General features: G+C 41.2%; 1 protein-coding gene across 9 annotated transcripts; it reads right to left on the bottom strand.

Annotated features, from left to right (window-relative positions):
• Positions 1–13,965, bottom strand: ncoa5 (nuclear receptor coactivator 5). 9 transcript variants are annotated; one of them, XM_045705000.1, is made up of 11 exons: positions 13,804–13,958; positions 9,687–9,973; positions 9,176–9,283; positions 7,372–7,438; positions 5,553–5,813; positions 5,350–5,459; positions 4,683–4,827; positions 4,143–4,345; positions 1,683–1,887; positions 1,282–1,367; positions 1–1,144 (listed from the first exon to the last, which is right to left on the bottom strand). In XM_045705000.1, exons 2-11 carry the CDS (start codon positions 9,856–9,858, stop codon positions 456–458), a joined length of 2,046 nt encoding a protein of 681 aa, XP_045560956.1. In that variant the 5' UTR covers positions 9,859–9,973; positions 13,804–13,958; the 3' UTR covers positions 1–455.
• Between the last annotated feature and the right edge of the window lie 1,333 nt (positions 13,966–15,298).

Below are 15,298 nucleotides of genomic sequence, written 5' to 3'. Positions count from 1 at the left end.
TCACATTCAAAAATGGTTTATTTCAGGAGCACTGCTAGTACAATCACACAGGAAGTTGTATAAAAGTTTTGCTGTGTAGAACTGGCCCACACCGACACCAGATCTAGCCATCAAACATTGCGGTTGAGCCGAGAACAACAAGTTCAGCACAATCCTGAATATCTTCGGACATGCAATTAACTTTTTACAACAAATCACACTAACCAGAAAATGGAGAGACTGGTTACAACCGAAAATGTCTGACTTTCAAATAGTCTTACCAAATAACCAAGGTCTGTCATTACAATACCTAGGGTAAAAAAGGGTCCTCTAAAAGCATTTACAAATGCAAAAAAATAATAAAATGAAACAGAAAATATCAGTCTACATCTAAACATTTACTGTGGTAAATTAATTTAACAAAAGCTGCTTTGCAGACTCGGGGGTTGGGTGTGGTCACATTATGAGGGGAATCATCAGTAATGGCGAGGGTACATTGCCATGGGCGGAGGCTGGCCCATGCCCTGGCCCATGCCCATGCCCTGGCCCATGTTCTGGCCCATGCCCTGGCCCATGCCATGACTTGGTCTGGGGGATGCCGAATTCCCAGCATTTACCAGGTGGTTGAGAGAGGGTCCGCTTTGAATGAGCGTGTCCAGGGCTTTCTGGACGCTGGGGTTGTCGAAGTTGATGCCCGCTCCCCCTGAGACAGGGGGTCTCTGCCCCCCCTGAGGGGCAGCCATGCGGCCTGTGGGCGACCCATAGCCTTGGTGGATGCCGAGGGGCACTGGGCCCGGGCGCATGGGGGGCCGGGCACCCATCATGTTGGGGACTTGGGAAGGTGTGGGGGCCATTTTGGGGACAGGAGAGGCTGAGGACATGGGGAGGCCTGTGGACTGGATGCCCATGGTGGAGCCGTAGGACTGGGGGACCATGGCGGGGCTGGCAGCGGAGGCCGATGCACCGGCGCCGCTGTTGAACAGGCTGAGGATCTTAGCCTGCAGCTCCTGCTGGTTGTTGGTGGCGTTGGGGGCCGGCGGCATGCTCATGTGGGTGGAGTGGGCACTGTGTGGGGGTGGTGCGTGACCGGGATGGACTGCAGGGGGCATGGTCTGGGCCTGGAGAGGAGGATCGTGGGTGGCTGCCGTCGCCGGGGGATGCACTGCTGCAGAGGAAGAAAACAGTCAGTGTTCTTCTGTTATGAGTTAAAGTCTGTAAACTACAGTAAATATTGAAAAACCTGCATTGGCTTAGGGGACCTCTTTCAAACCCAACTTGAAGGCAAAGTTGAGAAAGCCTTACCTGCAAGTGGGTCGGCTCTTACGATGCGTTCCCTCTTGACCCTCAAATACTCTATAAGACTATCCAGCTCCTCTGGAGTCAGGAACCTAGGTGTCGAAGACAGAAGACACACTTCATGTCAGACACATGAACAGCTACAAAGCCCACTGACACACAATCCCAACTGCACCATTCCGAGCCTCTCTCCTCATACCGGTTTGGGTGGGAATTTACAAAGAGCATTGTCATGTGTAACATCAGCACAATGATAAGCAATGAGACAGTCTACAAGAGAGATGAAGGGAGACCAGTTGTAGAAAACGAGACGGATTAAAGTGAAATGGAAAGAGAGCGGGCTGTTAAGACAGTATAATATACAGTATTGAAATAAGGAGAGTGTGCGTGTAAGCAGAATGACTGACCTGCCCTCAGACAGCAGAGTGATGGCAGGAAGCAGGGTGACTGGGTGGCCCTCCCTCTCATGCTCCCTCATCAGCACGTCGTCAGCCATCTTGGCAGCCTTCTGAGCGATCTCCTCACGCTCCTTCTCACGATGTTCAACCTTGAAGGAGTCATAGTTGTGGCCCACCAGGACCATGGCATCCTCCATGGGCATGTTGCGATGCTCTAGGAGTTATTAAAAATGTAGGATACAGGCCTAAGACATGGCAGGGCTGTGACTATTACTAAGTGTAAAGTAGTTTTTAGATCAGCCTTCGCTCATCTAGTTTGCATGGACTTCTTGTCAATAGACTGTCAAAGAATTTTGGGCTCTTGGTTATTAAATACTTCATCGGCACAATGAAGTAGTTACATCTGGGCACATTTTTAGAGTACGAGTCATTCATCGCTAGCTATTTTACCTTCCTGTGAAGTGACTGTAATAACAGCCCACTGTAACAAACATGAGTCTGATCAGCAAGTGGTTGTCTGCATTCAACTGTTTTAGCATTTTGACAGGCTTCCTCCTTTTGCTCAATTTCCCTTCACGGCAAAAGTTTATTGGACATCACAGTAATTGTGTGGGATTTGACAAAAGGTCAATTGATTCTGATGATAAAAGCAGTTTGTAAAGTCTTGTCATTACAGGCAATTTCACAAGGTATGTGAAGATGTGTGTGTGAGAATATATATAGGACAAAAGACCAAAAGTCCCATACTTTTGCCCCTGTTCTTTAGACAGAACACTTACCTACGACACATTAGAAAAACAACCCTGGGTTTCGGCTTTAACCTGTTAGGGCTAGGGGGCAGCATTTGAACGTCTGGATAAAAAAATGTACCCGATTTAATCTGGTTACTAATCCTACCCAGTAACTAGAATATGCATATACTTATTATATATGGATAGAAAACACTCTAAAGTTTCTAAAACTGTTTGAATGGTGTCTGTGAGTATAACAGAACTCATTTGGCAGGCAAAACCCTGAGACATTTTCTGACAGGAAGTGGATACCTGATGTGTTGTATTACCTTTAAACCTATCCCATTGAAAAACACAGGGGCTGAGGAATATTTTGGCACTTCCTATTGCTTCCACTAGATGTCACCAGCCTTTACAAAGTGTTTTGAGTCTTCTGGAGGGAGATCTGACTGAACAAGAGCCATGGAACGATGATGTCCCATTAGACACCTGGCGCGAGTTCATGTTGGGTACCCTCGTTCCAATACGTTATAAAAGAGTATGCATTCGTCCACCTTGAATATTATTCATGTTCTGGTTAAAAAAGGCCCTAATGATTTATGCTATACAACGTTTGACATGTTTGAACGAACGTAAATATTTTTTCCCCCTCGTACATGACGAGAAGTCCGGCTGGCTTAGATCATGTGCTAACAAGACGGAGATTTTTGGACATAAATGATGAGCTTTTTTGAACAAAACTACATTCGTTATGGACCTGTGATACCTGGAAGTGACATCTGATGAAGAGAATCAAAGGTAATGGATTATTTACATAGTATTTTCGATTTTAGATCTCCCCAACATGACGTCTAGTCTGTATCGCAACGCGTATTTTTCTGGGCGCAGTGCTCAGATTATTGCAAAGTGTGATTTCCCAGTAAGGTTATTTTTAAATCTGGCAAGTTGATTGCGTTCAAGAGATGTAAATCTATAATTCTTTAAATGACAATATAATATTTTACCAATGTTTTCTAATTTTAATTATTTAATTTGTGACGCTGACTTGACTGCCGGTTATTGGAGGGAAACGATTTCCTCAACATCAATGCCATAGTAAAACGCTGTTTTTGGATATAAATATGAACTTGATAGAACTAAAGATGCATGCATTGTCTAACATAATGTCCTAGGAGTGTCATCTGATGGAGATTGTAAAAGGTTAGTGCATCATTTTAGCTGGTTTTATGGTTTTGGTGACCCTGTCTTTGACTTGACAAAACATTACACACAACTCTTGTAAATGTACTGTCCTAACATACTCTAAATTTATGCTTTCGCCGTAAAACCTTTTTGAAATCGTAAAACGTGGTTAGATTAAGGAGATGTTTATCTTTCTAAGGGTGTAAAATAGTTGTATGTTTGAAAAATTTGAATTTTGACATTTATTTGGATTCAAATTTGCCGCTCTTGAAATGCACCTGCTGTTGATGGAGTGCACCACGGGTGGCACGCTAGCGTCCCACCTAGCCCATAGAGGTTAACTTAATTACTGCCTCAACACTAGGAAATCAGGTAGGTAACATGAGTTTGACCAAGTGTCTAGAAGAATACATCTTAAACAAGTACATTTTACATCCCTTCAAAGCTCGAGTTGAGCACTGAACAAAAAATGTCCACCTGTCATTCCCCCCCAAAGCAGGATTAAGAAGCTGCACTGATCCCAGTCAGTCCCGGCAGCAGAAACCAGAAGTCCTACCTTGGGGTGTGCCGAAGAGGATGTTGACTGTGCAGGAGCGGTGCACCTGGTGCTGCTGAGTGATGATTATGGCGAAAGGAGTGCGCGCCCGGCCCACGTCCTCCAGTGCCTGGGTCAGGGACACCTCCGTGTTGAGGAAGATGAGGTCCACCACCATGCCCAGGTCACGCACCTTCCGCCCCACCGTCTCCGCATACTCCCTACTGCAAGGACAAAGCGGATACTACAGGAAACACGCCACATGCTTATCCACTCATGTTTACAATAAGATGGCTACAATCAATTTGCAAAGAAGATTACTATGGAAGGTCTTGTGTGACAATTAGGCTGTATTTTGACAAATGAGTTGTGTACCCTTACACAACTCATTTGTCAAAAGGGCTGGTTTCAGATATTGACTTTACAAAGACAACCACATTAAAATTGGCCCGTGGGCTGCATCTGGCCTGCCCTGCTGCATGCATAATCTCTAATCAATTACACATACTCAATTCACACTTAATCTGAGTGCTAATGTGGAGGATTTAATCATGGACTTACTTTTGTGCCTTGTTGACGACAATGACTGAGCAGTCAACTGGACGCTCTCGGTCATACTGTCTCTGGACCTCCTCATAGTACTGACGGTAGAGCTCGTTACGCCGCCGCTCCTCAACCCGCACGCGGTCATCTGAAAAAGACCAGTCTTCACATTATTTTACCACTGACAGTTCAATTTATATACAAGTTAAAGGGATAGTTCAATCAGAAAGTATCTATTAGTATTTAATTTATTTCAATTGTCTGCTGTTAAAAGGAAAGTTTGAGATTTTGGTAGAGAAGCAGTTTTCTACTTACCCAGTCAGATGAACTCATGGATACCACTTATGTCTACATGCAGTTTGAAGTAAGTTGAATGTAGTTTCTGGAGTGAGTAGTTTCTGGAGCGAGTTGAAATCAGCTAGCTGATCTCATAGACTTCCAGTGATTGTTAGCAATCACTCCAGAATCTACATTCAACTTACTTCAAACTGCATGCAGTCATAAAAGTGGTATCCATCAGTTCATCTGACTCTGGGTAAGTAGAAAACAGGCTTAAATTGGCCAAATCGCAAACTATCCCATTAATACCATAAAAGTGTGCATGTCAGCAGTCAATATGGAGCACTTTTAGTACAGAGCAAAAACTGATGCCGTTTGTATGCGTTTAAGAGTATTGCATTACTACCTTTACCTTCAGGTTCTCGTCGGCCGTTCCATGGATCCCTGTACGGGTCATCCTTCTTGCGGTGGTGCTCATCTGCGCCACCACGGTAATATCTATCATAACCCTCCTCTCTGTAATACACAAGTGACCAATCGTTGGTTAAAGGTTGCTTGGAATAGGGCAGAGAATGTTCCTTCAGGATGGCCCTTTGCCAGACCGGTCACCTGAATGTGGGGTCTCTAGGGTCTCCGCGAGGTTCTCCACGAGGTTCACCCCTGAGATCCTTGTCCCTGCCCTCGGGTGTGCGGTAGCGGTCAAAGTTGGGGTCTCGCGGTTCGTGATGGTCACGAGGGTGCCGAGGCTCACGGCCAGGCTCTCGTGAGTGCTCTCGGCTACCCCGGTGCGCACGAGAATCGCGCCCGTGCATAGGCGAGCGAGAGCGAGGACGGGGCTCCCTGCCTTCTCCATAACCTCCATATGGATCCCTGTAAGAACAAATAAAGCCTTTGTGAAAAATGTTGGATAATGATTGGGTTACTTTAACATAGTGGTTTGGTTTTAATGTCAACATTAGAATCAAATGAAATGTGTTAATTATTTAGAATGCACACAAAGCAGTGAAGGTGCTCCTCTCAAGGACTCCACGAATTAATGCATAATTTCCCCTTGACATTGGGGCAAGTCTGATTCCAAGCCGGAAAACAAAATGTGAAAAAAAAAAAAACACCTAACATTTATCACAATGAACTGATGGCCGGTGATGTTCAAACGCTAACAATTCCAAGTCACAGCAGAAACAACTTTCCACTGAAATTGTCCTTCCCATTAACATAAGTCTTCGTAAAAACTTCCAGGGAGTTCAAAATAATACTTAACGCAATGAAAACCTTAAATAAAAAATCCCTGACATCGGGTTTGCTCGAATTTGAGAAGTGATATTTCACATGAAAACGTACACATGCTCCATATTAAAATGTGTTTTTGATTAAAGGTCCTGTTTTCGGAGGTAAAAAATAAATTTATAGAAATGCATTAATACTCGAGTATCAAGCAATCTCAAGAGCTCCTACCAAGCAAATCGGCAATGAAATCAGCGTACGCTAAACACAACAGGAAACACTTGAGACAAAAAAAATTACCACACATTTAAATATTCTTTATTGTCTATACAGATTTTTGTTAACTGACAACTGGCACCTACTTTGAAATGTTTTCGAAAACGGGCTAACTAGATTGAAATAAAAGACTTAAAACAGAATATAACTGATCACAGAAATATTTTGATATTGTCGATGTCGATATTGCGTATCAAAGTCAACCGTTTTCCAATTATGAACATTGATTAACTATGCAGAAGCAGACATGACAACTAAATCAGTCTTATCTAGACCCCAGGCGTTGCCAGAATCGTCCCACAGCGAAACTACATGGTGGTTGGGGGCGGTATTAGTCTAGAAAAACATGTGTCTGTTGGCCATTTTTAAGCAGAATTTTAAAAAGCCAAAATCTTTGTGCTCAAAACATAATTCAGGTTGTCAAAGTATTGAGACCGATTGTTTCCCATCGCAAACAATAATCGATATTTAAGTTGACTTTATTGCCATGCTGCTGACAACACAGCCGAGCCGATCACAAGGGTGAGGCATGGCGTAGCATTTGTTCAACCGTCCGGTGAAGCAAGATGGCGCCGCACGTACAGGTGATATTTTATGCTGAAGAGCTTTTAAGCAACTTCCTTTGAAATGAACGGGACGCCATTATTGTTTTGTCTAGTTAAATATGTGCTAATCAGAACAGGGAAATTGTGAAAACAGACATCTTTAGAAGACAAAGGACACAGAACTAAATTCAGAATGTTGTTTTATTTCATGATTTCCTTTGTGTGTGATGTGAAATATGTTACCGCTAACTGAAAACAACGCTGAGAAACTCTTAACGAGCTGTTTTTGCCAATGTGCTTCGGGGCAAATGACATGAGAAACATATTTTACAAGAGCAGCTGAAACGTTGGTACTTCTTCATACCCCATTAGCGTTACTTTACCTTCTTGGAGGGCTCGGCCGGGATTGAGCTTTATTCTGTCGTTGTCGCTCCGCTGCCATATTTATAGCTGAAAATAAACCAATCAAAAACGTTCAACATGACATTTACAGATATTAACTCAATGAAGCGAAAGGTTTTAAGTGCCATGAAATGTAACCCCGCCGCTCACTTTCCCGATCCATAAATTGAGTTCCAGATTTCCAAGCATGAAAATCCAAATTGATTGCTCAAAAAAAAAAAAAAATATCAAATTGGACGAGGGCGAAAATGTTCCAGGTTCCAAGTTGTCTTTACATGGCTTCCCTTGTTATACTGCATGAAAGGTTTGATGGGTATTTTTTGAGGAGAGGATGATTTCCATTTTAGTTGAGAATGAGAGAATCATCTTGGATGCTTTGACTCAGCTACTAAAATAAAATCAAGTTGAGATGAAGCGTTCAAAGGAAAATCTAATTTATGTCAATGAGAACATTAACACTACACTGATGACAAAGCCGAACACGTTAATCTTCCACTCTTAAGAAGCATTGTGTGTGCGTTCTGAAGTCTGTTCAAATTCGCAATATTTCTTCCAACTGTTCAAAGACAATTAAGTGTATCCTTCGGTAGTCAAAAGACATTGTACCAATTTCAAGTTTTAAATCATTTATTTTGTTTAAATGTCATTGCAAATGCGGAGCTAAAATGTAATGTATACAACAAAAATGTTCTTGGCTAAAGCGCAATGGATGGAGCAGACTAATTTTTTTTAAATTACATTGTATATTGCCCCACTTGCTAGACATTCATAGTTATTCACAAAACTACAGTTTTATAACTTAAGTAAAGCTGCTCAATTGTGGTCTGGGGCTTCTGCTGGGAATACATTGAGTAATTTAAAATCCTGATGTTTAAATAAGCCACTGAATGTTGTTACAGCGATTAAATCTTGACATAACACTTTCAGAAGAGGATACACACTGTGTGGTGGAAGACCCCACACTGCACAATAGGACTACAGTTTAACTATGCTTAATCTCTCGTTGACAGACTACGTAAACAAATGGTAGCGTAGATCTGTCATGATACAACGGGTTGCATGACATATCAAACAGGCATTAGTTCTGGTGCCTTGGTCAAATCATGATTTTGCAGGTGTTGGCATCTTTCAAATTTCAGAAGGGGATGGGGCATTTGACCCATAGACTTGCGAAGAGAAGGTGGAGCTCATCGTTACGGTTCCAATCTCGTCGCTTAACACATATGGACCCAGAACATAAAAATCAAGCATCTGACCAATTACGCAAGACTTTAGTTATGGGTTAACTGAGATTACTGTAATATTAAACTAATATATGTTATGTGATTTCAAAGAAATGAGAAAACACCTTATTATAGCAAATATTGACAGTGCTGTACAAACAGAAAAGTATTAATTGGAGAACTTGGTAGGCTGTTGTCTCCTACGGCACGAGTCTTCGTAGCTGACCAGGTCATCCGCACATTATGCATTTCTATGGGCTTGTGCTGTATTTTTTTGGGAATTTGAACACATTACCTGTTACACTGCACGAGCAATGATAGGAAAAACATCCACGGGTCCTAGTGTTGTCGGGAGCACGTAGGAGCAGTTAGACATCGTCCTCGCCGCCGACCTTAAGATTTCACTCTGATCTTATCAAATGATCTGGGATGAGTTAATCATTCTAATATCGTACAGCGTATTCTCGGCATTACAGTGACAGGAACACCATGACAAAATTGCTCCCCTTCAGTAATTAAGACTGTTAGCTGGACAGTCACATCTAATACAGTGAACTCTTACCTATTTTATAACCTTTATAAGGGCGACCATTTTGTCCCGCCTTTGCAGCCTCTGCATCCTCAACACGTTCAAACTGCACAAATCCGTACCCTTGGAACATGGACAAGGCTGGAAAAAGGAACATTTTTGTTGTTTTGATTTCATATAAAAAGGAAACAAGGGCCAGGTTTAAAACTTATGATTTCCTCTCTAAGGGTAGTTTAAGTGATATTATAAAAATGTTATGCATTGAAATAGAAATGTACAATGTTCAGAATTTGGTTCAAGGTTACAAAACTATCCCAAAAATGTTGTGATTCTTTAAGATGAATCTACATTTGAATTGATCACAGCTTTATCTTGGGCAAGTTTAATATTAGGCTACTGCATTGTAACCAAAAACAATCGTAATTAGGCTAGATAAGAGTTACATTTAAAAAATGATGACTCCTTAAATTCAATAAGACGAATGATGCTCAAAAATTGAGGATGAAATGTGTATTCCTTCCTAGTAGGTAGCCTAAGTACTAACCATGAATCTTCCCGTAGGGACTGAACAGTTCCTCCATGTCCTTCCTGTCCATCAGTGATGTCGGTAAATTCCCCACAAAAATCCTCCTCTCCATATCGCGGGGATTTTGGCTGTTGGTGCATGAGCGAACAGGGCCAGACGGTGATCCACTGCGGCTTCTTCTGTGAGACATGGCGCTACTCGGCTCGATCCCAACCTTAGTGATTCTTTTCTTTGGCGCAAATTTTTTGGGGGTACTGTTCAATTTCCTTTTTTTGCGCGTGTGCTCAAAAGTTGTTTCCAAGGTCCTAAAAATGTCAGCGTGATAAAGAAAAAGAGAAGAGAAATCCCATGGATCAAATGTTTCAGCACAGCAGAGCCCCAAATAGTTACGCCTAGGTTGCACTCTAAGGAAGAGAAAACAAATTCCTACGAAATTCAACAAAATTAGGACATGACAGTCATTCAATGCCCTCTTTGTTGCGTTTGGTTATTATGATCACAACTGTTACTTTGAGAAGCTCTGATGATATAAACTGTTGAATAAATGAAGGGTGAATCATATCATATTTTAGGTTAGTCTTCTTTGAATGCAAAGAAGTTGCCAGTCTTTCAGAATGATTATTTGGATAATTAAGTGTAAGTTCTGTATATCCGCTGAAAGACATTTATCCATTTGAAATACAATGACAACAGGCTGTAAATGAAACAGCCGATTCCTTTACAGAAATGTTTGGGCAGACAAGGCCGCCTGTAGTCAGTTTTTTTGTTCTTAGGAATGAAATGTCACCATCTACAAAATTGCCTACAGGATTTAAAAGCATAGGCCTAGTCTGGAGGGAGTTTCCACCAGATTGGGGTTGACACAGGTAGGAAAGGTTACTGTAAAGTGTTTTCTGGCGTTGTTAAAAGGGCTAAAGACTAGGGATTGTACACCCTTTGTATGCAATGTGTGTGTTGGCAAGTCATGATTGGGCTCTTCCTAGCATCTTTCAGTCCTAGCAACCATAGGTTACACCTGTACTCTTATTCCTCCAGAACAACTGGTTTATATTTCAGCCAAATAATTCCCTGTATTGCTTTCATGTAGGCCACCTCATTTATATCTACTGGTCCTCCATTACTGCTGCTGTTTATTACACAGAAATTGGGTAGTATAATTAGCTACACTTAGCCAATATATTTACAGGTCAGAGTGAAAGTATACACATACATGTAACTGCAGGCAGTGGATATACCTTCCTCAAGGCGTAGCCATCTGGCTTAATGCATATGCCTTCTAGCGAGATAACTACAGTTTGTTAGCAAGCAAATTAACTTCTAAACTTCAACCATTCTTAGTGTCATATGAGGTCATTGCTTGCTAGCTAGCTAATAAAATAGTTTTTTACACACTTGGCGTTGCAAAAATACATAACATTTAAAACTTACTCTGCCTGTGGTTGGTCCTTATGGGGGGGGGGGTTTAGACAAAATAGGTAAAGGAATGTATTATTCAACAGACTCAAATGTGGGTCTGTGGTAGACCCACGTCCACTCAGCTTACCGCATGTCAAAATAAAAGTCCTGCATGTGCTTAATATGTGCAACAACAAACAAAAGGAATAACTTGTGAGGGACCAAGTTGAAATGTAATTGTATTTAACCTCTGGCATCCCGTGGACTGCTCAGTTTTTTGCAGCCCAACGTTAGTGTGTAAATACACCAGCATTGCTAAAAGCAGCTAATAGAGCTCGCCAGCTTGTAGTCCTTAAAACCTGAAAATAGTTACCTCTGGTTCGTTCAGCCATTCCTATGAGCGAAATGAATGTTGTTTTGGCATAAACGTCAAAAATAAGGTCAGAGGTTAAAACAGGCTTAGGAGATCTACGTTTTGTTCTATGAGATAATCAGTCTGTTACCATGACCTTTATTACATATATGCATCAAATTAGGGCTAGGTATTTTCTACCATCTACACCGGTATTGATGCACAGACCGGTTTGCGTTTTTTACATTACCTTCTATAGAGGTATTTCAATGTTTGGTTTGTTAAATGTGATAAGCCACTCAGTTTATAGTTTACGCTAGTTGAGTCATCTCACTTCCTCGCTCACCCAGTCTCGCACCGTCACTTAAGGAGCGCAGTTGTTGTTCGACAACAAGATCATTTGCCGACCTTCACTCTTCATGGTCAATGAAACAGATGCATCAATATGTTGATGACAACGATGCTGTGTTCCACTTTGCTTCTTAATATAAATCCACAAGCGTTCTATCATTACAATATTAGTTTGTGTATCTTACTGTCTGCAAACTGCGAGTTTATCTTTTCTTAGCAAGTTGTGGCTAAAATTAATCGCGTTTGCCGCTAATGCTAACATAGCTAGCTAAGACAGCCCGATACCAGTGATTGTGTAAGCCTATATCAGCATGTTTGTGAAACAGTACCTTCTAAATCAGAGGTATAGGCAAAGCACGAATGTTAGCTACATGAAGTAAGAGAAAACATTTAATGTAGCCAAAGATTATAGGGTCCCACTCCCCTGGGAAATACTGACCAACACTTTTGTTCCTACCCTGTCACAATAACTCCATAGAGATTCTTTTAGTATTCTGTACCTAATTCTATCATCAAAACCACCCTGGCTTTCTAATTCGTTGTCATGTCAAACATTGTATTCAAAGTGCCCACTAGTACATGTAAAATTAGAATAATCATTCTATTTCCATGAATCCAACAGTTCACCCAAGTGTTTTGATCTAAACCGCAAGCCAAATCGCAATATTTGTTTAAAAAAAGCCTAGACTTTTTTTTGCCAATATCATGCAGCCCTATATGGCAGTGTGGAAATTATAAACTTTTGGTTGAAGTTTGATTGAACAGTATAAAGAATCAGAATGGAGAAAGGCACCTTGAAATTACTTAGAATGTACAGTATATGTGTTGCTACCAATGATTTAAATAAATCCTGGATTGCTGATCCATAATGGCACTCTTCAGAAAAGCAGCCGCCCATAGGAATGAAAGGAATTGTACAGTATTTTATTTAAATGACAAAAGTATGTTGTTTTAGTGGGGACGTACAGTATTTTATTTAAACATTTTAAAGGACAAAAGTATGTTGTTTTAGTGGGGAGTTACATTAGTACCATCAAAAAATATATACTTTAAGGAAATGTTTCATGTTTAGGTCACATATTTCAAAGTATGCATTAAAGCTGTCCAATAGAATAAACGTGGCAAAAGAAATGGTAAATTAGAAAATACATTTCTAAAGCTTCCAAAATATTTTTTTGCAACGGTGGGAGAGCGCCAAGATGGATGCGTGGTGGCTTCCAAACAACTCCCCGTCAGTCATCTAGTGTGTGTGATAGACATATCATATATATATATATATATATATATATATATAGATATATCATTGGATGCCATCCTACGGTCATGCACAACTCAAAGCAAATTATAAAACATATTCAAAAACATAAAATACGAAAAATATCGTGATATATTTGGGCCGCTCAGCACTTCAAAATTCACACGTTAAATTATAACGATTATATCATCGATTAAAACGTAAGACATCTTTATTAAGCCTGTGTTTATCCAAAAACCATCCAAAACCCACTTTGCTTTTGACCAACGAGCCATGGCGGAGTTAGCGCTTACAAAAAGACGCCATTACTATTGCTCACTGTTGGCGGGAGGCTACAGCAAGCTGGTCGTCATGCCCTGCCTGGCTAATGATGGAAAACGACAGCTAACTTTATAAACGTTAGCGATCTAACGTTACTGTATTTAATAACTAGACTTAATGAATCACTGAACCCAAAGCAGGTTTCGCTAACTCATTAACTAAAGTAGTAATGTTAACTAACTAGTTCCGCGTTAACTACCCTAGCTCGACTGACTAACGTTAGCTAACTAGCGTTACTTTACAGCGCTTGAATGAATGACGGCGGGCGTAGGCCTAGCTAGCTACATATCATGGCCCACTACTATCCAAGAAGATGCTAACACGGGACTAGAGATGGTTCTGCGACAGGACGCCATGTTGGCTAACTTGGTCAGCTTAGGGCCGTGAGATAACGGTAACTGGCTGTAACTACTCACTAACGAACACGGTGTAGTTTATTATAATCAGCATTGTACTCCTACCTTCAACATTAAGGTTTCCAAAAATCTGCAGTGCTTTGATGTCCTCCAGTAAGTTCTTCTGACCACCCGTAACAGCTTCCCCTTCTTCGCCACACAATAATGGCCGTCCGGCTTCTTCTTGTGTAGTTTTTAAAGCAATGGGCTCGTGCCTCGTGTTTGTGTTATGTCAACACTGCCATCTGCTGTATAGGAGGGCTTATTGCAAGGTCAATCTATGTTTTAATGCGTAATAATACAATAAACACCTATCTGAATTCTTCAGTGCTACAATGTTAAAAGTCAAACTCCATTCTCTTATAAGCCGAGGTTAAACTGATGGACAGTGGACCAGCAGCAGTCAGTATGTAACCTGACACCACTAGAGGTGTTGATGGTGCTTGTGTAGAACAATAAAGAAAACAAGCTCCCTTGTCTTCTCCTGAATCACCCCAGGGTGCTGGGTGAAGGGCTGGCAGGCCTCCAAAATAGACAAAATGTGCTTATAACATTTGTTCAGGGTTTGGGAGGGCACTGACTGGGTAAGCCATCTTCACATGAAACATAATAGCCCTGGCCTATGTCTGCGGGACAGAGTTTATTTCACCCCTTGGGGCAATTATATATTTTTGTACATGCCATCTACCATAGCTCTAAATAGTTAATATAGAGAGAAGCACATCATAGACCTGCACTATATGTTTTGTGTGAGGATGCCAGATGCTCAGATTTTCTCCATTTATACTGAACAAAATATAAACCCATGTTAGATGATGTGAAATAAAAGATCCCAGAAATGTTCCATAGATACAAACAGCTTATTTCTTTCAAATGTTGTCCACAAATTTGTTTTCATCCTGTTAGTGAGCATTTCTTCTTTGCCAAGATAATCCATCCACCTGACAGGTGTGCAATATCAAGGAGCTGACTAAACAGCATGATCATTACACAGGAGCACCTTGTGCTGGGGACAGTAAAAGGCCACTCTAAAATGTGCAGTTTTGTCACGCAACACAATGCCACAGATGTCTCAAGTTGGGGGGTTGGCATGCTGACTGCAGGAATGTCCACCAGAGCTGTTCACTGAATGTTCATTTCTCTACCAAAAGCCACCTCCAACGTTGTTTTAGAGAATTTGGCAGTACGTCCAACCGGCCTCACAAACCGCAGACCACGTGCCCAGGGCCTCCACATTCGGCTTTTAATTTGGACAGGAAAGTATAGAAAATTTGATCTGTTAAGGCAGTTAACCCAGAAGGCAGTTAACCCACTGTTCCTAGGCCGTCATTGTAAATAATTATTTGTTTTTAACTGACTTGCCTAGTTTAATAAAGGTTAAATAAAATTAATAAAATCAATATCCACAGCTGTAATAGGAGACATTATTTTAGAAAATCAAAGGGGATGAATTTTGAAAAAATATAAGGTGTACCTTTTATTAGAGAAGTTAAGGAACCCACCACACGTATCTGTAGATCTGTAGCTCATATGGACGGTGAAATATTGAACACTTGTCCTA

Source organism: Salmo salar, chromosome ssa22 (genome assembly GCF_905237065.1).
Source record: "Salmo salar chromosome ssa22, Ssal_v3.1, whole genome shotgun sequence".
NCBI classification, from domain to species: Eukaryota; Metazoa; Chordata; class Actinopteri; order Salmoniformes; family Salmonidae; genus Salmo; species Salmo salar.
Note: the sequence above shows the minus strand (reverse complement) of the source record. Positions and strands in the feature narration are given on the sequence as shown.

Excerpts from the sequence above, each read along its gene's own strand:
- ncoa5 (XM_045705000.1), bottom strand. The coding sequence starts at position 9,858 with ATGTCTCACAGAAGAAGCCGCAGTGGATCACCGTCTGGCCCTGTTCGC. Across the intron at positions 4,346-4,682 it reads GTCGTCAACAAGGCACAAAA|TAGGGAGTATGCGGAGACGG; the intron begins GTAAGTCCATGA and ends TTGTCCTTGCAG. Across the intron at positions 1,145-1,281 it reads AAGAGCCGACCCACTTGCAG|CAGTGCATCCCCCGGCGACG; the intron begins GTAAGGCTTTCT and ends CTTCCTCTGCAG.